Below are 27,145 nucleotides of genomic sequence, written 5' to 3' on the forward strand. Positions count from 1 at the left end.
CACACATGTTTGGGGGAGCTTTCCCCACAGTTTTGCAACAATTCCATTCCTGTTCTTTCCTTCTCCCATGTCACCCAAAAAATTAAGGCTCATAGGGACCAGAAGACAGAGTCCAAGCATTTATTTTTGTAATAATCATTAAATATTTTTTAATCACAAAAAACAGTTTCCATAGTTCATTAAACTCTTCTTTTACTGACAGACTATTCTCCCCTCAGTTTTTACAGAACAGAAAAAAATTTCTTTTTACTTTGGTGTTCAAATGAACTACACTTCCAAAATCAACATAAGCAGACATTGCCCTTTCAACGTGCTCAAAAATCTCTTAGAAGTCAGTAACATAAGGTTAAAATAAATTATGCAAAGAGCACTGAGGTTTACAGCTCGAGTTCTTTGAAATAATTACAAAAACACAATACATTTTTAAAAGAATAATATTCTAGCACTGAAAAATAAATAATGCATTTTAAAATTCTCACTTAAATTCATATTGTATATATTTTTAACAGAACATAACACTTCCATAATTATTATTTTTCATGCAATGTTGTTTCAAGAAGTCATGCAACATAAACAAGATTCTACTTCAGCTGCCTGCTGTCACGTAGCTTTGTACAGAAGTTTGATGGGTTTGTAAGTTGAGAGGGAGGAAAAATCATCTTGAAACAAAATGGGCAGTATGTGGGTAATATCATCCAACCCAGTCAGACTGTTCCTGGTTAACACAGGAAAATTAGGCAAACAAACTGACTCCTAGCCAGCTTTCAAAGAAGGAACACAAGAGCTATAACCAAAGAATTAGCAAATGCAATAATGCAGAACTGAAGAACAACACTCTTCATTGCTGATAGTGACATGAAGAATGTACAGTGGGTTTTATTTTAAACAGTGCATTGAGATCTCTAGAGCATGAAAGGTGCTACGCACATGTAACACCAAGTTCAGTTCTAGCTGAGCATGAGGATAAAAAAATGAAGGCAAACTGGGGACATTTCCATCCCCAAATTTCAGCTGACAGAACAGCCTGCATTGTCGAGTTATGCTAAATATTTCTTGCATGGCTCCATAAACAACTCTCCTCATAAAGCCAAATTACCTTCTTCTTCCACCAAAACAGCAGGACTGTCAGATGAACTTACTCATTTCAGGTATACTCTTCTGTTTGTACACACCACACATGCGCGTGCGTGCACACAAGCACTCACTTGAGGAGTGTGGCATATCAAGTTTCAAATAGGAGCACAAGAAAACCATGAATGTAAAATCCATAAGCACCTCTCAGGACTTCAGACTGATTTCAAGCATACAGGAAAACTGCATATGAAATTGTGCAGGCTAGATTAAAATACATTCTTTACTTTGCAAACATGCTTTTAAAAACATGAAAGATACTGCATCTGGAATTCAGTACAGATTCTTGCATATAAGACAAGTTAAAAAACAAACAAGAAAACTTTTGGTCACCAAAAGTTTGTTTACCTGACTATCACGGTATGAACCAAGTGATATCCCATAATGAAATGAAAGATACCAAATGCTATGTACTTTGTCAATTATACGTTTTTAAGAACAGAACCCTTAATAACTAAAATTTGAAAGCCATTAGTCATTATGCCTTCTAAAATGGCTGGAGCAGGAAGCACCAGTTCAAAAATAATAACTTTCCTTTGGATGCAGAGACAAGAAAGCATCCTGATTTAAAAACAACTACATATCAGTTCTATAAAGTGCCTGTTCGAGGAAACACATCGACAGATGTTTTCCTTGTGCAAAATAGACATTTTTCAGCTCAAATCTTTGGAACATATATGCTACGCAAAGCTTGTGTTCGTGCCTTTCTTGCAATTTTAGTAATCCTATAAGATTTCTCACCTGCACAGTTAAAATTGTTTTGCTTGATGCAAATTGTCCATCACCCCCAATCCAGCTTTGGGGGGTTGAGCTAAAAAAAAATGTCATCAGAAAACTGTTTTTCATCTGCTCACGTCTCCTCTCCCTCCTCCCCCCCCCCCAAATTCATGTGCCCATTGTGCGTGTTTACTTTTGAATGCAGAAGTCTGTTACTGAAGGCTACATCAAGTACCTCATCTCCGAGGGAGCTTCAAAACTGCACTGCGTGCCACTGTAAGACACTTGTAAGTTTTTAAAGCAGCATTTAGGATCAATCTAAAGCCTGATGGAATTCTGCCTCCACTTTGAAATGCGCACTGTGAGACCTGTTGTGATGGCTTTGTTACCAGAGAGCGGGTATTTAAACAGTTTGGAAACTTAAAAAGAAAGGCGTCAAAGTCAGCACAAGGAAGCTGAAGCACTCCAAGCTTCCTGTCACTGTCAGGTTTAGGTTCAGGTTCACCTACAGCCAAGCACAGACAGTACAAGAACAGAAAATGATGTACAGGCAAGAAAAGAAGCCCACCAGCCTGAGCGTGCCTGTACTGCAGTCACTGCAATGCTCCAGAGATGCACCCAAGCATTACACCAGTTAGTTCAGTTGCAGGCAACAGAAGTTACTGCTGGTGCCATATCCCTCTCAGTCTCACCATAAAGTGGTTAGTAACAGCGTATCACTGAATGACTAACACTGGATTTAAGCTTTTCAGTGCCAAGAGCCATGACAGGCTCTAGCTAGAGTTCCGATCACAGCCAGGAAGGACAGCACAGCTATTTCTTTGTAAGCCACAAGGCTGTAGATCAAGGTTTCCAATGAACAAACAAAAGCAACCACCCCAGAACATCACCAGCCTTTCCCCCTCAAATCTGTCCTCTCTCCCAGCCCTCTGCTATTTTGGCAGTTCATTATATCCTCTGTGTGTAAGAAAAGGTTTTGCATCTCTGAGCAGGAGAGGAGAAAATAGGTGCTATGCTTACTGAGAACAAGTAAGAATTACATCTAAATCAAGGTAACAGATTTAAGTGAGTTAAATAAAATGCATCCATATTCCAAAAAAAAGGATGTATTTGCCCATTTTAGAGAGAATAAGGCAAGTGCTTATTTGATCTGAACTGTCTCTTGTAGGAAGGGTATTCTGAATGTACCAGTGCACAGCTGATCTGACCAGCCAGGAAGTTCATGCTGCAAAGGAGTCCTTCTTGGATAAAATGTGTAGTCAGGCTCATAGTTCAAGAGACAACTCAGCGATGCCATGTAGATATCTGCAAATCTAGAGAGACGTCTTAGGAAGTACGTGGGATTCTCATCCGTTCTGAATAAGCTTCCAAACTGTGCATTGAAGAAATTCCTGTTCATTTCCCTGTCCCCCAAAAAAAGAAAACAAAGAGAATGAATGGAAAGTACCCGCACACATCTCTTTATCAGCTAGTTTCCAGAACTTGAAGCAAGCAGCTCCTATAACCTATGCTGTGTGTTATTCTCTCACCAATTCATTTCAAAACACTTAAGTGCACCATATAAAGTTTTCCACTTCCTGCATATACGTAGCCCAAATCTAGTCAACACAGTAGTGAAAAGAAAAGCTTCATATTTCTCCCACTAAGACAGTGGTAAGATGTTCCTTACTTCAGAAACATGACATCTCAAGCTTTCACTTCTAGAGATTTTTAGAGAAGACTTTTGTGTTTATCTAAATCCTAATGATATCCATTGGTCCCAGAGATAAAAGACTTAAAAAAAAAAACAGCTTAATGTGCACAAAACACTTAAACACATCTTGGAATTAACCTCTGTTATTGGTCAGTCGCTGCCAAGCAGTACTCCTATTTCATTTACTTCCACATTTCTGTGGAAGGCTGCTGTTAGCTCAGTTGCTGTCCTCACCAACAGTGCACTTCACGCACTCTGTATTTAGGGATTGCTCTCTCATGCTAGCATACTTTTAGGAGCTTTAGCCCTGTTGCCTGTCTTTGTGATGAGACCATTACTAAATCCAGTGTAGCACAGAGCCCCATTTCTGTATACTCCAAAATACATTGTATGTAATCTGAACAAATCACCTAAAAAAAAAAAAAAAAAAAAAAGAGAGAACAGAAGAACTTAGTGTTATTCCCTTGATACAGAAATACATTTTCAAATTGTGCACAAGTCAAGCTGTGTAATCAATAGCAATGATGACAGCTGAACGTACCAGAGGGACTGGAGAACCCAGATGAGAAAGAAGAGTATTTCATCTAGTATTTGCCTAGATTTCAAGGCAAGCTACCCCTTGCATCGCAACATCTTCTGTCAAGAAAGAAGGGTTACTGTCATGGGGGACTCCCTTCTGAAAGGGACAGAGGGCCTGATTTGCCATCTGGACCCAAGCCACAGGGCAGTCTGCTGCCTCCCTGGGGCTCAGGTGAGAGACATTGCCAGGAAAGTCACTCATCTGGTGCAGCCCACCAACTACTACCCGCTACTGGTTTTTCAGACTGATAATGATGAAGTAGCAAGGAGAAGTCCAAGAGCATTCAAAAGGAACTTTAGGGCTTTGGGGCGACTGGTTAAAGGATCAGGGGCACAAGTTGTTTCTGCCTCTGTCCTTCCGATAGGAGGGATCAATGTTGACAAGCAGACTCAGCTTACTAACAGGTGGCTTCAAGACTGGTGCAGCTGGCAGAATTTTGGGTTTGTTGATCATGGGAAGGTCTACGCAACACCGGGGCTGCGGGCACCAGATAGGATGCACCTCTCCCAGAGTGGGAAAAGTATTTTTGCTCAGGAGTTAGCAGGGCTGATAGATAGGGCTTTAAACTAGAGTTGAAGGGAGAAAGGGATAAAAACAGGCCTGCCGGTAATAAGCTAATGGATGGCACGCTAGAATCAGAGGAACTGTGTGCTAGTGAGGTCCTTTGGTCTGCTCCACAAGGTGCTGCATGCAGTGAGGAGCATTTGAAGTGCTTCTACACAAAGGCACACAGTATTAGGGATAAAATGGATGAGCTAGAAGTCTCGGCCCAGTCCCATGGCTACGACATCATCAGCATAAGCGAAACCTGGTGGGATGAATCCTGTGGCTGGTGTGCTGCAATAGATGGTTACAGGCTCTTCAGGAGGGACAGGCAGGGTGGGCGAGGTGGGGGGTAGCAATGTACATGAAGAAGGGGCTGGACTGGCTGAAACTTGAAATTGGCGATGGCAAAGTTTAGAGCCTCTAGGTAAGGATTAAGGGACAAACAAGTCAAGGTGCATCAAGCACAGCATCGCTAGTTGGTCAAAGGAAGGGATTGTCCCACTCTGCTCTGCGCTGGTGCAGCCTCACCTCGAGTACTGTGTGCAGTTCTGGGCATCATAGCACAAAAAGGACATGAAACTGTTGGAGAATGTCCAGAGGAGGGCTACAAAGATGGTAAAGGGACTAGAGGGGAAGACGTATGAGGAGCGGCTGTGATCACTTGGCCTGTTCATCCTGGAAAAGAGAAGGCTGAGGGGAGACCTTATTGCTGTCTACAGCTCCCTCACGAGGGGGAGTGGAGGGGCAGGCGCCGATCCATTCTCCTTAGACACCAGTGATAGGACCCAAGGGAATGGTGTCAAGCTGCAGCAGGGGAGGTTCAGGTAAGACATCAGGAAGAGGTTCTTCACCGAGAGGGTTGTCACACACTGGAACAGGCGCGCCAGGGAAGTAGTCACTGCACTGAGCCTGTCGAAGTTTAAGAAGGGTTTGGACTGTGCACTCAGTCATATGGTCTGAATTTTTGGGTAGACCTGTGTGGTACTAGGAGTTGGACTCAATGATCCTTGTGGGTCCTTTCCAACTCCGGATATTCTGTGACCTGACATTACTCTTTCATGCATAAAACTACTATCTATTCTAAGGGGAGGAGGGGCTCATGTGCACAAAGGTCAGAGGGGAGTAAAGCTGAAGAAGAAACAGGTAAAATTTGCTATGTAAAGCAATATTCTAGAAAGTCAGTAGTTACCAGGGAATACAAATCAAGAATGGAGAGAAATTCTGGAGAAATCCGTGAAAGACGTCACACTGAACACTTGGCTACCATGAAGAATATTGCAAATAGCTCAACTTCCATTTCTTACCTCATTTCCTTTCTTTCCTTCTTCCACTCTTCTAAAATCATTTGTGAATCAGGGTCACGGTGAACCTGGAATGTAAAATGTAGATAACAGATAATTAAGGATGCCTTCATACATGAACCTTTCCATTAATAAACTCTTATCAGCTAACAGGAGATGAGGAATGCTTCAGAGATCGTTATACAACAATCACTCACATACCTTAACCAACTGAAGGTGGAAATCAGCAAAGCATGACCAGTGGAAGAAAGGGTCAAAATTTTGAGAAAGATAATAATTGCAAATAATTAAAGCATTTATTTATTTGCAGTTACACTGGGGACTTCAGTGAGACAGAACCCACTTGCAACATCAATGTTCAGCATTTAAAGACTTAGCCAGATCCCTTCAGCTATACGGAACCGATTACACATACGCTGAACAAACCTGCATGTGTTCCAGTAATCCTGTCAGAGTTTGTAACCAGGTCATAGTTTGAATGTACTTCTCTGTGTTCATGATTTTAATCTCTGATCGTAACTCTGGAATAATTGCACCAGTGCGCCAGCCATGCTTCAGGGTCAAATCCTATTTACCAGAAAGTATGAAAAAGAATGCAAGTATTAGTCTTAAAAAGAACTACTTAAAGGAATTGAATAATTTGACCATTATTTACTCCCAAAGTGTACTAATTTAAATTGCTTCTTCTGCATAAGCAAACATATTAAACAGCGGGACTTAATTGTGCCAACATGCAACAGATTTTAATTTTAAAGTAAGCTCCAAATACCACATCTTCCAAGAGGAAGATATTATAGATGAGATCTTCGCTGCTGTCAGAAGCATATGGAGGAAATGTGTTGGGTTTGTGGTGTCAACCCTTAAACTCACAGTTGACGGAAAGCCTTATCAGGACCTCCAGCTATTCAAGCTTCTCCTGACAAGTACAAGATGAGGCAGCTGCTACCTGTGTTCTTTCCTCCATTGTGCCAGAGAAGAGTAGAGCTGCCTCCTTCTTCACTTGGCCCTATGTAGCACCCAGGCTTACTTTTCTTTTTAAAATCATGCTGGGCAAAAATACTAACATCTGCTGCTGAACCACAATACAGCAGCATGGCTGACAATCGGTCTTGTAAAGGAATTAATACACAAGGAATTACAGAAGAGTTAAGTGATGGTAACTTATTCTGAAGTAAGAGTGAACAGCACATTTGCTTGTAAGGTAATATGAAAACACCCGGAGAGGGGAGCTGCAAACCCCAGCAAGATCTCAGGAAGAAAGTCAGTTTACTAGTAGTGACAGAAAGATTGCCTCCTGCCATTCAAAACAGAAGTTCATTCAGCTCTTATTACACTTAGTAGCAAATGTCATCCAAATCAGCTACATCCTGTATGTTTGGATATCCGTGTTTACTTTCTGCTACATCTGACACAATCGGTATCTGGATCAGGAATGCAAACTCACATCCCTGGGCTCTGGGTGTAAACAAGTTATATGCTACAAGTCAGGTGGAAAACAGGGTCAGCCTTTTATGGCACCAATTGTCTTCAATGCAAGAAAAGCAACTGTCAACTGGAATTTTGCTGTATTCAGAAATCTCAAACAGAAGAGCATTATACTGAATAACTGGAAGAGAGGGAATCCAACAAAAAGTCTCATCTTTTATTTCGTTTCATGAAAGCAAAGTACTTACTGCCAAGTCACTATAGATGTGATCACCGAAGTAGAGAACCTTAGAGCCCCTCCAGCCAGTAAGCTTCAGAAATTCATATAAGTTACCCTGCAGAAATGACACGTACATTGTAGCAGTATGCAGCTTGCACAATCACAGGCTGGAAAAAGGTATTTAGTACACAGCTAAATATACTTTTCTATCGAGAATCTTGCTCTCATTTTATATATTACAAATCACAAGTGTCTTGTGTAATTTCAGTGCTACTGTAACTTTTCACTTGCCACTTTAAGAGGCAAGTAAACTGTAGACATACAATACCAACAATTAATTTGAGCTACAGAACTTAAAAGAACTCTTAAAAAAAAAAAACTTGTTTTCAGAAGCCTTTATGATAGCTAAAAAAGCATAAGACTGTAGGAACTACGTATTAAATCTGAACTGAAAGTGCTGAAAGTTATTTAAAGGGTACCTGTTTGTAAATCTGGCCTTTCTGCAATTTGTGAATTTTGTCCCAAAGCAACACTCCCCTTTCATTCACCTTCCGAAACGGTCTAGAATAGAATTACACACAATTGTTACAATGCTGTAAAAAGCGACAGAATATTTCAGAAGTGAAAAAAGTGAAAATATTCATCTTTCTAAAGGAAAATGTGCCTTATAGCATCTAAATGTTTTGTGAGAGAGAAAAAGTAAAACTCCAAAACTTCAGCTTTAGCCAGATAAATGCAATCTATCTACGCAGTATACTGATACAAACTATAACAGAGTTTGAGAAGAACCATTAAAAACAATGGCAGGGAACCAGCCTCCACAGACAGAAGGCAAAAAACAGTGACAATGGCCTGCCATTAAGAAGGAGTGATCCCAAAAAGGAAAAAAACAAATATTCAAAATCTTGCCCAATACCTCACTTTGTACAACTGAACAACTGAAGGAGGAGGCACAGGACTGGGGGCTGGAAGGACAGCAAAGGGTTTTTTGAAATTAAATTGAAAATGAAGCAAAGAGGAAAAAATTCCCACTTTAATCTCACTTTCAAAGTCCTAAGTACACATAAAGGAAGAGGTATTTTTCAAGTGCAAAAGTAGTACATATACATTGCAAAAGTATTTACTTAACAAGTAGTCCAAATACTGAAGCCTGTCAGCCAGTCTGCCCTTTAAATACTACATGTGACTAAACAAAACTACAAGCAATGAAAAAGGTTTGCAATAAGGGATGTTAAAAAAGGTAATTAAAACAACCTCTGTGACCCTAACTCAGTGCCATAGGCCTGTATTAACTACTGCAACCTTCTCAGGTAAGAAATGGCAATATTTGGCCTTCAAAACTGGGTGTTTCTGCATTTTGTATTTAAATTAAATCCTGTTTAAGGTCATTACAATTTAATTTTACGTTGCACCCAAATAAAAATATTTCATTAACATGCCCTATAGCCTTATATGGAATAAGCTGCTTGAATCAGTCTTTACTGACTACTCACCTTCGCTTATCATTGAAAAAGTTGGGCTTATCAGCCTGTACAATGACCACATCAAAGAGATCCCTCCAGTCCTTGCCGACTATGAACTTCATGCCTTTGTCCCTAAAAAGGACAAAGGGCTATTAACACCAAAGCCTAACAGAAATGCTATTATCTGTGTAATATAGTGAATTACATTCAACCACCTTATCCTCCCCATCCTTTATACATGTACAGTTGAACAACAAACAACTGTTCACTTACACAAAACTGCTGGGACTGTTTGTGATAAGGAACATCTTCTTGCCATGATCAGCCAGCTTTGCTAACACTGCACGAGTTTGTTCAGCATAGCAGATGTATTTCTCTGTGAGGATTGGTGAAAATAAAGTATTAAAGTTTTTCAATAGAACGTTTTTCTGTGTTCATCCAAGGATTCAGATGTTATACTTAACAGAGGCAACCTATGTAAGTGGAAATACCTCTTCCAAGCCTTAAAATTTAGAATTAGTGATATTAAATAAGGAAGCCAGAAAGATCATTACACAAAGCTTTGACAGATGATCTCACTAGTACTTACCAATATCTGCTTCAATTGCTCTATACATTATTCCTTTGATGTGGACATCCCTGATTGAATCCTGTCAGGAAAGCAACAGAGCACTGAAGAATTGAGAGATCTTTTCAAATATAAAAATCATGCTCACTGTGTATCAGTAATTTGCTTTTAGAACAACTGCTTTCTCTTAATTACATTTTCAACTTCACAGAAATGCCATGCAGTAACCATTATGTGCACACCGCACATAACTAGACAAAGAGTGAGCTTGTTCTCCAAGAAAATAACTTCATACTTTCAGGAAGTACAAATCAGGAGCTGTAACAACTGTGAAAGAGAGCTCAAAAGGGTAAAGTTGGGTGAAATCTCACTGCAGAAGCCGAGTCATCACAGGTTTCTAATGACCTTTGGAGCAGAACACATTCCTTTCCTTGAGCACGGGGGGGTGGGAGAGACAGAAGTCAGATTTTACACTATCACTCCCAAATGCCCTGGTTATTAAAAGAAAAAAAAAAATACAAACAGAAAAATGAAGCTAAATCCTTAAGCAAAGGAGCCATAGGCACTCTGAGGGCATTTGGCAGCTCTCAGTTTAGGATACCGATACTGCCACACTGGCTCTTACACAAGGTTTAAGGGTATAAATGCTACAAATTCTTCTGGAAATGCCACTTATGGGGCTTCAAAAATGTTGGCAAAACTGAGCAGTTAAATGTATGGTTGTTTTTAGAAACCTTTCAGCAAAACTAAAAACACTAGCCTTCTGACTACGTAGCTACAGGCACAAGGGAAACTTAGCAGGAGGTCAAAAGTTTTTTAAAGCCTATCTGATCTACATGGGTGAGTGAGCTCAATATTCAGGCCCATCGCGTGCACTTAACTACACAGGTTTAATACATCTCAAAAAAAGGGGCCGTGAAAAGATTTTGGGTGGAAAGTTCATACAAACACCATCAACTTGAGAGTGACCTCTTCTGTTCTTAAGTAACCATAACACAACTTTAACTCCTCTGGAGGATACATCCTGCGGAACCAGGAGAGTCAAATTACTCCAGTCATTACTAGTAGACTTTTTTTGAAGTAGGAACATAAGCAAACAGGCAAAAGAGACAAAAAGCAAGAGACAAAAAACAATCTTATACTAGTAGAAATACAGAGGCAGTACAACTGAAAGCTCCATGGAATTCCCTACAGACTCTAACAATTCCTGCTAGCAAGAAAAGCAGACCTTCGACAGCAACTTAAAGAAGCTTTATTCCCATATGAGAGCTTCTTTACTTTACTCCTACCCCCCCACAAACCTGAAGAAAGAACAACTGCCATAAAATATTAGATTTAAAACAAATTGTTAAAATATTCAGTTTATTCATGAGGTCTACCATCAATTTACTTATGTTTTTTATGGTTTCATGGCAATAATTACTCTATACAAAACCTAAAGTTGATGTCTGGAGCTACCACAGGAGGTTGATTCTTCAAAGTGCTCACAGGTAAAATACACAAATGTATAGGTTTACCTAAGTCTTCAAAGTTAATACCTTGACATCTTTGTACAGATGAACAGGCTCATAGTCTATGTTGTTTTTCAGAAAATATTCATTTACACAAGAAAGCAGTGTCATCTCTGGCAGGGAAAATATATCCATGAATTGCTTCATTGTGTTTCCTTGTGAGCTCTACATATGGGTGGGAAGAAAAAAAAAAAAAAAGAAAACGGTCAAACCTTTCTCAAATAAGAACTTTCATTCATTTAATACAAATACTTCAGATTAGTTGGAAATACTCAGCTTTTGCCACCACTCTTCTTTAGGATTCTTGCTGAACTAACAGAATTCCAATAAAGCAACTCCAACAAAAGCATTGCCTTTATTTTAAAAATTAATCATGAATAACCACTGCTTTAAGAGCAATATTTTAATTTATAAACACATAAAAGACAGTGCTCAGCTAAGTCAGGAAAAACACCTAAAGACCTCTTCACTGAATGTCTACAAATCTACAAGTAAGAAGCACTGATTGTTGACAAGGGGTGACGGGGGCAGGAAGTCTGGTGGGGTTATTTGAATGAAGTAGAATACTAACTAGGACTGCAAAACAATTTGCGTCCTTGTAAAGAGATAGTAAAAAGCTGTAAGAATCTACAATTACTAATGCAAGAACAGAAGAAGAGATGCCCACTCTTCAAAAGCTGAAACTATAGTTAATTTTCATGTAAGTAGAAAACCTCATTATACAGGAACAAATACTTCAAGTAAAACAGCCAGACAGCTTTCCTCAAGACAGCACACTGGTCGAGACCACAGAATGGCTGAGGTTGGAAGGGACGTCTGGAGGCCAACTGGTCCAATGTCCCTGGTCAAGCAGGGCCACCTAGAGCTGGTTGACTGGACCATGTCCAGTCAGCTTTTGAGTATCTCCAAGGGTGGAAACTCCAATACCTCTACAGGCAACTTGTGCCAGTGCTCAGTCACCCCCAAAATTGAAATTGAAAAAGGAAAAACCACTTGTGTTGTGCCCATGGGCTCTTGTCCTGTCCATGTCCTTTCCAAGATCAATGCATCTGTGGAGACCAAAACACCTGATGGGGAACACCAGGCTGATATTCCAAACTGCTGCAGCTGCTCCAGAGACCTAAGCTGGTAATCCTAAATTCAGTTCCTTAAAACAAGGAACAAGTGTAGTAAAACAAAGTGCCCCACAGCACAAAGAAAATTCCTTGCTGTCTTTCCTGACAGCAAGGAATGAATACGCAGAAGTAAAGGAGCTCAAATTAATTTGGTTTTGGCTAAAAAGGATATATTTTTTGGAAAAGTGGAAGGAACTTTCCAGTAGGATCAACTTCTCCACAAAGTCAAATCCTAAACTGAAAAGCTTTTATTTCTTTCCAATTCTCTTACTGTCACTGTACCAGCTCATATGCAAGAGAAGCCTCCATACGTTTACATGCTGTTACAGCAGGAAAGCCATTAGACCACCAGGAAGAAGTATGTACCCAAGGTAAGGCACCAGATATGGTTCACTTCACAGCCTTTATCAGATTTGCTGTGCAACTGAGCAAGTCACTTGATTTTTCTGTGTGCTACTTCTGCCTGTATGGCTGGGAAAGGGAACAGTGAAAGAAGAAAGTACAGAAAGTAGGAGAAAGGGGTGTTTGTCACTTCAGAGGGCAAACTTCTTCTCCTGTACCATAAGTCAATCAGGCATTGAGGAAAACAACTGTTAGTAGGAACAAGAACAAAAGTCTCCCACTCTCCCCACCCCACCCCACCCCTCCCACAAAAAAAAAAAAATAATAATAATTTTTTAAATAGCAGTTGGCATTACCTTTCCATAGAAGTCACTCATTTGTTCCAAGGGGACATGGGAGCCATCATACATTGCAATGACTTCTTCATCTGGGACAACGCTGAGGCCTCTGGAAAGCAACATAAGCTTCAGTTCAAAAGTAAAAGTCACACTGAAATTTTCAAGTAATTACTGAATGAAACTCTAACAGATTAACACTTAAATCTGGAGCTTACTGTAATACTAGTAATGACATAAGAACACACTGGTCTAGGTTAAAACAGCATCTCTCCTTACAGAACAAGTAACATTTTAACACGCTGACGCAGGCGGAACACATTCCAAACTTAAGTCCCTTTCACTTTCTTAAGAAAAAAAAAAAAAAAATGCTAATTAGTCTCCATTGAAAGTCTGCCTCAAGGGTTTGGAAGCAGCTAGAGCTTCCAGTTTCTGAACACAAAGTTATTCCTCAGTCTGCCTTTGTTTCGTAAAGCACTGATGATGTGATAGTGTAAACCAGATTATTCTGCAGCATGCCCTTGAAGATTGAAGGGAAACAAACACATACACAACCTCTAACTCAATAAGAGTTTAAGCTCTATCAACAGTTCAGCTTCCCAAAATTTAAGACTACCTGAAGGGTTGTTGGCAAATAATGAAAATACAGCAATATAACAACAAATGGGGGAGGAAAAGAGACATCATCTGTCACCACAGTCTCTTTATCAACTCCTAAACTAGGTAGGGCTTCACAGTGTTTTTGTTTTGTTTTTGTTGTTTTTAAATATTGACAGTATGAAGCATCCTGTATCGACGCAGCTGAACACTGCAGACATGCAATAATCCTCACCAGAGGACACAGAAATGGAGAGGAAGGGCAGAGAGGTTTTGCTTAAGATTGAAGAACACAAACAAAAGCTAGATCGTGTGCTCCTTTTCTCCTCAAATGCTTTTGCAGCCCTGCATGCAAGACAGTTGATTTCAGAGCCTCCATTTCTTGATCACACCCAAAATGTCGTAAGACATTAAAAATAAATAAACGAGTGAGTAAGCCCGGTGCTTTCAGCGACCAGTTTGTATCAGCCTTGCAGTGGAATGCCATGATATATGAGCTTCCACCAAGCTGCTGTGGCAGCAGAGGCTCATGAAAACCATCTACTTTAGTGTGCTCCCCAATGCTACATTGACTTGCATATGGCTCTGTGCTACTGCTGGGAGCACTCCAGCCTTCAAGTTAGTACTGCACAGGACAGGACCAGAGCAGGTAACTCTGTTACAAAATGAAAAAAGTTATTCCTGTCATCCACCCCACAGCAGGAAAGAGAAAGAAATGCAACAAAAATGTGAAATGTCTACCAAGTAACACCATCACAACCAAGGACTGACTCATGTTCTAGTCTGTGGACAGCTATGCCAAAGGGTACTTGAATGCTGACTGCTACAGATCCGGATCTATTTAAACACAAATCCAGAGAGAGGGCAATAAACATCTGTGAAATCCAAAGCGAGAAGGCTGTTTAGGCAAAGCTGCAGATCAGTTCTGTCAAAAGACCCGTAGTCATGACACAGTTGGCAGTCCAGCTGTAGAAGTACTAAGTTTATTCTATTCCACTCACAGCACGGCACCAAAAACACCACAGTTCATCTAAAGTAGTGCTTCCACTGCTGTTCTTGGAAACATGCCTTGTCAGAATGGTGCCAGAATTGCTTAAAATCTCTCAGTGCAAATGAGGCTGTACACTTATTTTACACAAAACTAGGAGAACATATATGGGCAAGCACTCTGTCCAGAATTGCTTTGGGTGTGGAAGACAAGCGACACTAGCTCTTCAGCTAATCTCAACATCTCTTTTGTGTCTTCTTCATTGGTGCCCATGTGCTAGCTCTGGATGTGCCCTCTGTGCTAGGAGTTGACAGCAGTAACTGTCTTTTCCCCCTTCATCCTGTCCCACTCTGAATTATAAGGCAACACTGCTGACGGACTCACCACCCACTTGTCTTCTCATCTGGGTCATTCTACAGCTTCAGCCATACCATCTCTCCTCCTGAAGTCTTCTCTCAAGGCCTTTGGTCTCTTTTTGTTCCCCTCAACCCCATATGGGAGAACAGCAGGTAAACGTACGGATATCTTGATGACCAACTGAACCAGGTACCACCAATGCATGCCAGCCTTTCGCCCCTTCCATCAATGTTCCTTCTGGTGCCCTTGGATTAATTTGTTTCCATTCGTACCTCATTCATACCAATCTTAGTATTTCTACTACACACCTCTACAGATAAATATATATTTGAATACATCACCTAGCCTTTAATCTGGCAATTTAGCAGTTTTCCGAATTTCAGTACTGACCCTACCTGCCCCTTAAAAATTTATATATAGAACATTTTATATAAATACTACAGACACGATGTATTATTTTCTTCCTTACGCTCAAGTACATCCTGTCTTGAAAATCTGCCAACTCAGTGAATTGCTAGCACAGCAGTTGAAGCATTAGACTCACCGACTGACTTTTATTTTCAAAAAAAAGTAATTTTTCATTTCTTTTAATATCACTATGGAGAGTTATGCTTTTTTTTTTTCTAATTATCCTCACTAGAAATTGACATTTATATTTTATTTTAATGGCCCTATCAAAACCTTCTGAAGTGACAGCCTCTTTAAATGAATCTACAACCACTGACTTTCAGACTGAGTCATATGGTTCCTTCCTAACCCTGTATAAATGGTTGCTTAGAAAAAAAAAAAAAAAAAAAACACAGCAACCATTTTGACAGTTGAAATATACAGTAATTATTCTCCACCAGCATGTATAAGACACAAGTAAATGGTATATAGTTTCACTACAAGTCTGATGATGATACAAACAGAACTCACATTGTTTTGGCAGATCCAGACAGCCACTACACTGTTAATATCATCCTAATGCTGGACCATGACATCATTGCTTCTTTCTGACTGAATCATGTACCTATCCGCCCAGTTTGCAAACAATGACATAATGAGCACACTATTGTTATTTCGTGCTACCATATGCTTACATACCAACCCCCAGAGTAAATTACCTCAAGGTTGCATTGTCTTTTGTCACCCTAAGGAAAACTTTTTGTGGAGTGAAATTAAGAAAAGTGCTTGGATTTGTTTATTTTAAAGTATGGCATTGAGTGTGGTGTTCGTATCAATCACATAGTGCGTCATTACCACAAACTAAGCCATACTAAAGACTCTCATATGTAAGATCACCTGCACATGGCCCATGCAGAATGACGTTTCCAAACTTAAAAGCTCTGTGCAAATACAGCAAAACCTCTCAAGTGTATCTGCAACCACACTCAAGTCATGCTAACAGGCACTCTGTGACAACTATTTGCATAGAAAGCACCAGTGGAGAAGTCATCAGTGTATTTTTAGATGTCTTTCAGCACAATTTAACAGCCGGAAACAAAGTGAGTCAGCACTATGTGACCAAACAGCTTGCCAACTTACCCAGCTCTGGACTGGGGAAATAAGCTGTACTGTACCAGGCAGTAAACGTGTATGCACGTCTGTGCGTACACACAGAGGAGCAAAGAAACCCCCCTCCAGCAAGACTGCAATATTCAATCATGCCCTGCTTTTCAGAGAACTGTTCCTGATATGAACCAAGAAGTACACAAATAAATGCAAGTAGAAGATTTAAAAACAAGAGTATACTTTAGTATTAGTATTATAGGGAATAAGTTTACCTACCTGTAAACTGTTCCTAGCTGAATATAGTGAAAAGCATCAATCTTCATTAATAACGCCTTACAGAGGAAAAATAAAATTTTTTTAAAAAGATAAATTATTTGACACAAAACTATAAATAAAAAAAAGCATTTTATGTATAACCTTTCTGGTTCTAGAATGACTGAGCATCTTCACTTCAACTGCCCTTACAGCTTCCAAAATACTTTATCAATGGCTTTTACCTAGGGCTTGCAAAATCACCAAGGAAACACCCAATGACCTGAACTTAGTCATGAAGAAGTATCTTTTCTAATAAAAGCAGGCTGCTTGAGGTTTATTCTGTTGCACTCTCAATTGTCTTTTCTCCCCACTCCCCACATAATGAAATATTCAAAATACTTCATACATGAGAGCTATTAAAAAAAATACAAAGAAAAACATGAAACAAAATCCTTACACATCAGAGTGAGAGATTGGAAAAATTAAAAGACTCATTTATTTTCTTTGGCTAGGTTTTCAGCACAACATAACTCAAAAAAAAAAAGATACTTATACATACCCGATGTACATCGTAATGAAGTCCTCTTATTGCAAAATTCGGATCATAATCGTATTTTCTTATTTCTGCAGGATACTAAGAAAAGAGGGTAAGAGGTTGGTTTAAACTTATTAATTTAAAAACAAGATCTAAAAACTGTTTCTGTGGAATTTGAACAGCCTACATTTTCTGTGCTTCTCATTCTTGCCAGTCATAAAATACTTGTTGATAGGTTGGTCAGATTTGCAGGAATATACATACAGTACAAGGCAAGTCAAACATTTCTCAGAGATTTCTCCAGGGACAATGTTTCCAACCCAAGTCAAGCACAGTACCTGAAGCTAAACATCAAGGTAATCAGTTTTTATCACCTTTCAACATTAGCCTTCTGTTCATCATGTTATTTTAATATATGCAACACTGAAACTAAATAAAGAATTTAAAAGCTGTATTCCCTTGTACTGTGAAGTCTTCCCCTGAAACCAACTTATACAAGGGTTTCCAACTCAACCTTTTAGCTCAAAACCCAAGTACATGGCCTGATTTACAGAGATACCTGGAGTTTCCTGCTCACTTCTACCAGAAGATCAACCAATTATCACCAATATTAATAGAAGGGAGGAGGGTGAGGGGGGGAAGACACCTTTCTGGCATTCTCCAGAATTAAAAGAAGCACAGCTGTCTGTTTTGACTCCCTCAGTGTGGATGATACTCCTATCTTAGACCCTTAATTTGAAATACAGGCTCCCAGACTATTGCAAGCACACAGGTGGGGAGGATGGAAGAAGAGCATTCACAAAAGCTGACTCTGCCTGTAGAAGCCAGGCTCTCCTAAGAAGGGCAGAGAAGAGCAAGATTGCCATAGCCTGCAGTTCAAAGCTGGGGACTAGTATGAGAGGAACAGGCCATGTTTGCCACAGCTTCCAAAGACAAGCAGGGAGACTGGCACGTCTCACCCTGGTTGGCACTTGGGAATGCAATCAGAATGGCTGATAAGTTGAAAGTTGAAAATCTTGTAAATTGAAAGTTGAAACTAAGTTGAATCACCAAGCCAAGGCAAAGTTGGTGATTGCAAACTCCAAGAATTTCACATAGCATGTGTGGTACTGCCAGACATACGGCTGCTGATCAGCAAGAAATGCCAAACATGTAGACACTTTGCATCCAGCCAGCAGCTCATTATGAAAGTAAAATCCATCTGAGACTTAAAATCATTTTCTTCATGTATTCATCATGTTACATCCTAAAACAAATATACCTAAACAACACATCTACACGTAAGATCAGACTTTCATCTGCAGAGATAGTACCTCCCAAGGTACCTTGCAAAGATCAGATCCTGAAAGCGAGCAGGGCATTAAGCCCCATCCAGGTGAGTCACTCTGGTGAGTCACTTCAGAGAAGCATTACAATGACCCACGTATATTACTTCCTGGGGGTTGCTGAACTGTAGATACACCCTTGCCACCCCAGAAAATCATGTACTGATAAAAATAAGCAGTACTCATCTGTTTTGGAGAACAACACAGTTTCCCTCTCTCTTCCTTCTCTACAGCACGAAGACAAACAGAAAAACAATTATCAGTAGCCAAGAGGGACACTTATACACACACTCATTTTTGATGCAAAAGAGTTTATACAGTTTTTTGGTTTTTTTTTGCTTGTGTGGTTTGGGTATTTTTGAAGGTTTTGTTGTTGGGAGGAGCACAAAGGGTGCTGGGCTTTTTGTTTGCTTTAAAAGATAAGGATAAAAATGATTAAGGATCCTGCTTTATAGCTATGAAGTAAAAACCATATCACTAAGCTCTACATCTAAATGTCTTTTAAAGACCTCCAGGAATGGTGACTCAACCACTTCCCTGGGCAGCCCATTCCAATGCCTAACAACCCTTTCAGCAAAGAAGTTTCTCCTAATATCCAACCTAAACCACCCCTGGCACAACTTTAGCCCATTACCCCTCATCCTATCACTGGGCACACGGGAGAATAGAGCAATCCCCACATCGCAACAGCCTCCTTTAAGGTACCTACAGAGAGCAATAAGGTCATGCCTGAGCCTCCTCCAGGCTAAACTACTCCAGCTCCCTCAGCCGTTCCTCATAAGACTTGTTCTCCACACCCCTCACCAGCTTTGGACACGCTCCAGGGCTTTGATGACCTTCTGGTAGCGAGGGGCCCAAAGCTGAACACAGCACTCAAGGTGCGGCCTCACCAGAGCCGAGCTGAGGGGGACAATCACTTCCCTAGTCCTGCTGGCCATGCTGTGTCTGATCCAAGCCAGGATGCTGTCGGCCTTCTTGGCCACCTGAGCATGCTGCTGGCTCATGTTCAGCCGACCATCAACCACTGCTCCCAGGTCCTTCTCTGCCAGGCAGCTTTCCAGCCACCCAGCTCCCAGCCCATAGCGCTGTTGGGGCTGTTGTGCAGCGGCAGAGGAGCCCCTCCAGCTACCGGTCCCACAGCGTCTCACCCAGGCGCAGGGAGCGCAGCCCCTCCACAGCACGATTCCTGATTTTCTCTATAAACAACCCTACATTTCTCCTGCACATTCCCACCGTCTCTGGCCAATTTCCACCTTCCCAGGTGATCAGTTGGTCCTCAGCTTCTTGTTGTGCCCTTATCAATGGGGCAAAAAGCAAAGTAACTTTCCAAGACTCGTTTTGGAGAATTAGCAAGCGGGTATTCTTTATTAACTGCACTGGGTACGTGGGGGATAATGCCAGGACATCCCTGGCTCCCAGGGGCAGCTCCCAGGCCACAGGCCGCCCTCCTGGCCTGGGCCCCAGCCTGGCAGACATTGCTCCTGTCAGCATGGAGCAGCCATCTCACCTCAGCACTTCCTCACCACAGGCAGGTGACCTTTGTCAGTACTGCCATCAGGGGCACCCCGAGACCCTTGCGATGCCACCAGAATCACTGTCACCCTACGGCCTCACAAAATTTGGCTGGCCATAAGTGCCCTGAGCGTCACGCCTGAGTCCAGTCCAGCTGTTGGTACTCGAGAGCTCGAGGTCCCATTGCTGGAAGGCGAGAGGCGGAGGCGTTGCAGGAAGCACACGCGAAGCCCTTTTTGTTGCACACATCCATCAAAGTCCTTCCGTAATGTTATCAAATATATATGCGTATATGTACCTCATCTGTCCTAAGTGTATTCTTGTGAAGCATCACCAGCATATTTGCCATTCTAATAGCAATGTTTGTAATCCATACTAAGAATATTTACTGCTACAGTACTGTAGACACCTTGGTTGAACCTAGCAAGCTAATGTACATTTGCTGATAGAGTATTTTCTTCCTGGTTTTATCTGTAGTGGTCCTGCTGGTGGCACGCGACGCGTCAAGGTCCAGCCAGCGACATGAGAGAAGGCATCGAGGTCCCCTCACTGACCACCAAGGGAGGTGCTGAGGACCGCAGGCTGCTGAGAAGCGCCTGGCACCAGGGCAGAAGACCACAGGGGACGACCATCTCCACGCCAGGGTGGCTGCAGGCAGCATGAACCAGCCCCAGCAGGAGCTGCCAGAGGAGGCCCCCGGGGACGAGACATGCCCCATCTGCCTGGGCCAGATATCCGACCCGGCTCGCACTGACCCCTGCAGGCACTCCTTCTGCCTGGAGTGCATCCACTTCTGGGCTGCCAAAAGACTCAGCTGCCCAATGTGCCACGGGCCCATCACGGCCATCGTGCACGTGGTGCCGCCCACCCAGCGTGATGCCTCGTCCCGCCGGCCCCACAGAAGATTGCAGCGCAATGTGGGGCTGTGGCGGCAGCAGCGGCAGAGGAGCCCCTCCAGCTACCGGTCCCACAGCGTCTCGCCCAGGTGCAGGGAGCACAGCCCCACCATGGAACGACAACTTCAGCGAAGCTTTTCATGGCACGCGGGGCAGGATGGGCACGGGCTGCCACGGTCCCCAGATGGTGACAACATCGGGGACATGCTCTGGCTGCGAAGGGTCCAGCTGGAGGAACCGGGGTCCGGCGACCACGCAGGCTGCCAGGCCAGGCCCCAGACCTGAGCAGGACCTCACCTGGGGACAGGCTGGGGGTGGCAGCCACAATTACCCCAGTATTAAATTGGCTTTTCCACCCTGCAAAGCCTCTGCCTGCACTTATTCCTGCATCGGTCAGCAGGGGGGGCTGAACACAGCCCTCTACCCCTGCCCGCACCTCAATTTGGTTTGGGGATGTCTGCAATGGACAGTCTGAGACGGAGGAATTGCTCCAGTAAAGGTGCCATTCTCAGAGACTCGGAATCACAGAATATTAGGGATTGGAAGGGACCCTGAAAGATCATCCAGTCCACTTCTTTGATTAACTATCTGCATCAGTCTTAGAACTTGATGCACCTCAGGCATATCTTCCCCCTTTTCTGCAAGACTCCATAGGTACATGGCTACCTTACAAGCCTGGGGGGAGAGGGTAGGTATATTAGGCAGCCTCACAATAGAGGCTCTAGCTACTCGTAAAATAAAGAAATCCTAAATTTTCCACAAAGTTTGTTTCTAGGCTGAAAAGGACTTGCTCTGCAGCTTCTGCAGATCACGCTTGTACCAAGTACAGGCATCCGTATTTAAATAAAATGGACCTGCTGCCAAATGCCATCCCTACTGTTGGTTCCAAAGAACGTGGGTGAGGCTCCTGATTTGAACAAAGAACAGCACTGCAAGCCTAAAGACAGTTTGGGAGGATGTGTAGATTTGGACAGGGAACATAGGAAAAGGTCAGGGGAGGGTCCAGAAGGTGTTCAATTCAAGTCTACAATGCACTGCACATGCTCAAGGTGGCTAAACCAGGTACGAACAGGAAAAATTATTTTTGACTTTTTCAAATTCCTGCATACATGATTTTCCTATTTTAATTTATTCTGATGGTAAGCTGTCTTTTTGCATGCATGCCAGTACATATGAGAAGAAGATTGAGCCTATCCTGGCACATAAATCAAAGCTTCCTTCCAAGCCAAACAAAATAAGGATAAAATTTGCACTGTTTGCTTAGCCCCCACCACCATTCTTGGTAGGGCAAAATATACTGATACGGCAATCCAGACAAGGTGGCATAAGGCCCATATATTAGGAAAGACACAAACCCAAGAGCAAGAGTTTACTTTCAACACCTGCTGCCACCTCTGAGATTAGCATTACATTGATGTTTCTTCTCTTGGACACCCTTCAAAAATTCCTTGCTTCTTACAAGGTATTTTGCAATTTCTGATGAATTACCTTAAACTACCATGACCAAAATTGGTCATCTTTCAGGCTGACCATAACTATCATAATGGACACTGCTATCTAGAAGGTTTTTGCTAACATTAACATCAAGAAAACTACTAACCAGCTCCAGAAATTGGTAATTGACAAAATCTGATGCTCCTCAAACTTGAAGAGATGATATGTTTCAGCAAGCTGTCTTAGAAAGCAATTGTAGCTTCATTCAGTAAGAATCTCTTGCGATGTAGTGAAAGAACTGTAAAGGTCTTACTATCGACATTCATTCAAATGCTAAAGACTGAGCCATGTTTAAATTATTGTCTTCCTACTGCTACTCTAAAGGTTCCTGCAAGAACCAAGTAGCTTTTATAAAGCGCATTTATGCATTCTACAGAAATTGCTACCAAGGCATGCCAAAATTTTAGGGGATCAAGTTGTGTATGCCTGTAGAGCCCATGAAGCTTTGTTTGTTCTTCCAGATATATTTATAGATGTTTATATATAGCTCCTAACCTTTGGATTAAAACATGAAAGTAGAATAACACCACACATTCACATTTAGGTTACATAAAATATGGATTAGTTTAATTAACAAAACTGCTTGTATGTTTTAATGTATTTTATTTTCATGCACTTCCTATACTGAAATTACCTCTGTTTTCTCCAGTTCTCACTTTCTTCAGTCTTTTTCCCTGCAAACCTTCTGCTTTTCCCACAACCTTTAAAATCACCTATCTCCCTCCTTGATTCCTGACATGCAGTAACTTCTGCCATCCCCACACCAGCTCTAAGCTGCCTGGATGTTGACTGGTCACCAATACAAACATGCTGCTCAGCCAAGCAGCAAATCCATGCTCCCTCTTAGGGGACTGCTGAGCTAAACACTTATTTGGATCTCTCTTGGATCCAGCCTCCGATTACAGTGTCACTGCACGCTCTGCCCCTTTAGGTAACTCAGCTGAACGGCTGGAATCATACAGAGCACCTCACAGACACACAGCACAATCGCAGACTTCATAAGAGTCAGGCTAAAATATTCCACATGAAAATTAATCATTAAACTTACAGCAATGCATAAAACAGTAAAAACAACTTTCAAGCTTCTTATATCATTAGGGTGACTGCTAGAATTGAGAATCTGGTAAAAAAAAAAAAAAAAAAAAAAAATCCCTATTGCCACCACTATATTAAATAAATAAACAAACATAAACCCTGTTCCCTAACTGTTGCCAGCTTCTCCCCTGCTCAAAACTGTAGCTGAGAATAAACCAGGACTTCTGGGATTCGTATGTAGCTGTTGCTCATCATGTGTTACAAAGGAGCCAAGCTACGACTGAGGCATGACAAGTTATGTCTCCCTCAGCTAGGAGTGACCCTTTATATCCATAAGTTTATTGTAGTTGCAATACTTCTACTTACCCGATGCTCATTAATAAGAAGATCTCGAGCAGCGTTGAAGATCAGCGTGTGCAGATGCTTAGAATAAAATACCAGTGTGTAGTCGTAATCAAAGCCATAGATTTCAATGTCTGACAGGCTCATTTCATTGTTTGAAAAAATAGCATCCGGGTTCAGCATGTTACTCATAATTGAAGGAACTAACTCTGGGAACAGAGGAGAGACAAAAAAAAAAAGTTATATCAACCTTGTAGTTTAAGTAAAAACCATTAGCAATTTCTAAATATAGCTAAATGAAGATGGAAATTATCAAACTGATTCACACTAATATGCCAGCTAACCTTTAGCAATATGATGCTATTGAGAACGCTGTCCCTAATTAGTCTATTGACTCACAGTTTTTATTTGAAGCGTACATTCCTTGAGCATTCAGGTTCATTTCAGCATCATGCTTCACAAGGAATTCCAGAATCAATACATGTAATTTTTGTTAACTCCATTAATACATTTTTATTACTTATCTTTGGAGTATCAAAAGGATATTGAGAAACTCAAACTATTTACATACAGGCATAACTGCAGGACCAACACCAACGTCAGTATTAAGGCAGTTTTTATTTCTTGTTTAGACAACTTGGAAGAGCAACTTCAGGAGGCTGAAGGATAAACTATGAGTAAGTTCTTCTTCCTTTCCTTCCTGAATACTATCTTTATAATCCAGCCTTTGTTACTAATGGAAAAAAAAGGACACTCTCATCATAAATCTCTTCTTGGAAAGGCAATTTTAAAGGGGGACATGTCTCATTTAGTTACTTTCTATGTATACGTCTAGAAGGAGGTACTTGAGCTTATTTCAACACCTGCTGCTCTGAGGACAGACACACTATGTGCTCCATCATGGGAGGAAACCATCTCAACAAGGCAGGTAGCTGCGGATACTCCCGATCTGTCAGAAAAATAATGCTGCATTTTAAAACTCAGGCCAATTCACAGAAAGGAAAACATTTATTTTATGAAAGCAGTGCCTTAGATCACTGCACAGCTGACAAGCAGATACAATACTCTAAGGAACTTACACAGATGCCCAATAAATCGGTAATCTGAAACCATCCAACTTTCAGACACACCTGATTATTTCAGACAATTTCACAGGGTTTAATTCTGAGTTTCATTTAAAGTCCAGCATCTCTTTCACTGAACAAGATCCCAGGAATTTGCCATGCTTTAGCTGACATGAAAAGCTCTGTATTTCATAAACCATCATTTGGGGGGATTTAACAAACTATGCCTCAACAAAAACATTACCTCCTACCATCTCCAGTCACTTTCAATAATGCAGCAGATGAATGTTATGCTCAGTTGAGATAACAAAATTAATCAAATGGAATTTGACATGCTACTATTAAGGCAAGTACTCTTATTCTATAAGAGGAGCCATGAAACACGTAATTAGCTTGAAGTCACAATCTTAGTTAAGTGAACTTCCAAAGCCATGTTACAACACCCGTTTCTGCTCCACAGTTATTATAAATATTTTTTTCAAATGTCAACTGTGGAGCCTGTTGAGTTGACATGTTTCAAGCAAAGATATTTCACATAAAAAACCTGGACTAGCAACTGCCTGAAAACGGACAGTATAAACACGTTGCAGCTATTCGATGTTCTGTCCGGCAGCCTACATCCCCAGTGGCTATAAACCCTGGGTCAAAAACCAGGACAGGTTTATCATCTTAACATCGTAATAAAACGAAATGTCAGATACTTGAAGCCACTTGGGAATTTAGGAGGTAAAAAAATATTCTGCATGATTCTAGAAGCTCTTGCCTCATCTTTCCCTAACCCACACCCACTGACTGCCTCGTTTTCTCCTAATATTACCCTATGCTCTAACCTCGGCTCTGAAGTATTATTGGGTGTGGTTCAGAAAAAAGTTAATTCCAAAAAACAGGAAAAGAAAAAAAGATTCACAATAAAAGGCATTCTCTCTCCTCTTCCTTTCTCTTATTCCACCATCCAAAGTCTACAGCATCTGCCTGACACCTGTAACACCGCATCCTATCCCACTTGCGAAATGTTGCCCCTCTTTTATATCTGCAAATGTTCTTTGCTCCCAGTGCAATGAAGACTCATGCTGGTCGGGCTGTGTTATGATACAATACACTTTTGTTCAATTGTTTCCTTTTTTTAAAGGGCAAAACAGGCAAGGCTAAAGCAGCATCCAGATGAGCACTGCCAGGACAGGACGGACGCGGCTGCTCGACGCTGCTGATGCACAGCCCACCTCTTCCTGCTGGCAGCATGCAAGCAAGTATGTAAGCAAGGTAATGCTCTTCCCCATCAGAACAAGGGCAGAAGCAACAAGCTAAAACATTTCTCCTTCGTATGGTGGCTCCCACGGCCTATCAGACAGCCGCCAAGCAGCAGCTGCTTTTGCTCACAGGAGCGGTGGGTTTTAGGTCCCAGTGAGTTTCCATGTAACTCACACATCCCCACACAGCCTTTGCTTTCTGCTGGAGAGCCGGGCTTCCTCGCTGCATCAGCACCTCCAGAACCAGTGCCCCTGTACAGCCACACGCAGCAGTACCAGCTTCAAGCGTTTCAGGGCACTTCAGTGGAAGCCCAAGCAAAATAAATTGAAACTACATTGCTGGATGACACCAGCAGGCTCCTCACGGGGTCCTGCTCTCTCCTCGCTGAGTGAAACAGCGAAGAAAACCCCCAAAACCTCAGCAGCGAGGCGCCGCACCCCACGCGTGGAAACCCCCCCGGGGTCCCTTCTCCCAGCCGCGGGTCCCCCCGCGTCCCCTCTCACCCTTGGTGACCCGCTTGGCCTCCCTGTATCGCGACCACAGGTAGCTCCGCATGTCGGGCGGCGGCCGCCGCTGCTGCTGCGGGGCCACGGTGCAGTAGGGAGCGGCCCCCCCCGCAGCCGCAGCCGCCACCGCCACCGCAGGCAGGGCCCGGGCCGCCAGCAGGGACCGGGCCGCCGCTGCCATGCTCCGAGCCGAGCCGCGCTGTGCCCAGCCGAGCCCTGCCGCCGCCTGAAGTCACTTCCTCGGGCTCCGCCCCGAGGCCCTGCAGACCGCCAGCGAGCCCCGCTCGGCGGCCGCCCCCTCACACCCCCGGCAAGCGGCTCCGCCTCGGGGTGCGGGCGCACGGGTGGGATGTGGGGTGGGAAGGCTGGGAGAGCCGCCTAGTGAGGCTCGCTGGAGGCTGCACGGGCTGTGGGGGTGTCACAGGGAGCCTTACACACGCTCGGTGGGCACACAGCGGTCAGCCTGGCTGGTGCTGGCACAGCTCTGCCCCTCGGCTCGGCTGTGGTGTGAAGAAATCCTTCAAAAAGTGCACCCCGAGGAGCAGGAGGT

At 42.3% G+C, this 27,145-nt stretch overlaps 1 protein-coding gene across 1 annotated transcript; it reads right to left on the reverse strand.

Annotated features, from left to right (window-relative positions):
- Positions 1–106: 106 nt before the first annotated feature.
- Positions 107–26,844, reverse strand: NT5DC3 (5'-nucleotidase domain containing 3). The gene is made up of 14 exons (XM_082752080.1): positions 26,593–26,844; positions 23,802–23,986; positions 17,198–17,272; positions 16,660–16,715; positions 12,969–13,059; positions 11,183–11,320; positions 9,666–9,726; positions 9,350–9,452; positions 9,107–9,208; positions 8,093–8,174; positions 7,642–7,728; positions 6,395–6,535; positions 5,972–6,036; positions 107–3,251 (listed from the first exon to the last, which is right to left on the reverse strand). The coding sequence occupies exons 1-14, from the start codon at positions 26,774–26,776 to the stop codon at positions 2,990–2,992; spliced, it is 1,632 nt and encodes a 543-aa protein (XP_082608206.1). The 5' UTR covers positions 26,777–26,844; the 3' UTR covers positions 107–2,989.
- Between the last annotated feature and the right edge of the window lie 301 nt (positions 26,845–27,145).

Source organism: Aythya marila (assembly GCF_965140915.1).
Source record: "Aythya marila genome assembly, chromosome: 1".
Lineage (NCBI taxonomy): Eukaryota > Metazoa > Chordata > Aves > Anseriformes > Anatidae > Aythya > Aythya marila.

Coding starts and splice junctions, on each gene's coding strand:
- NT5DC3 (XM_082752080.1), bottom strand. CDS start 26,776: ATGGCAGCGGCGGCCCGGTCCCTGCTGGCGGCCCGGGCCCTGCCTGCG. Junction 23,987..26,592: donor GGCCAAGCGGGTCACCAAGG/GTGAGAGGGGAC, acceptor CTCTGTTCCCAG/AGTTAGTTCCTTCAATTATG. Junction 6,037..6,394: donor GATTACTGGAACACATGCAG/GTTTGTTCAGCG, acceptor TTTACATTCCAG/GTTCACCGTGACCCTGATTC.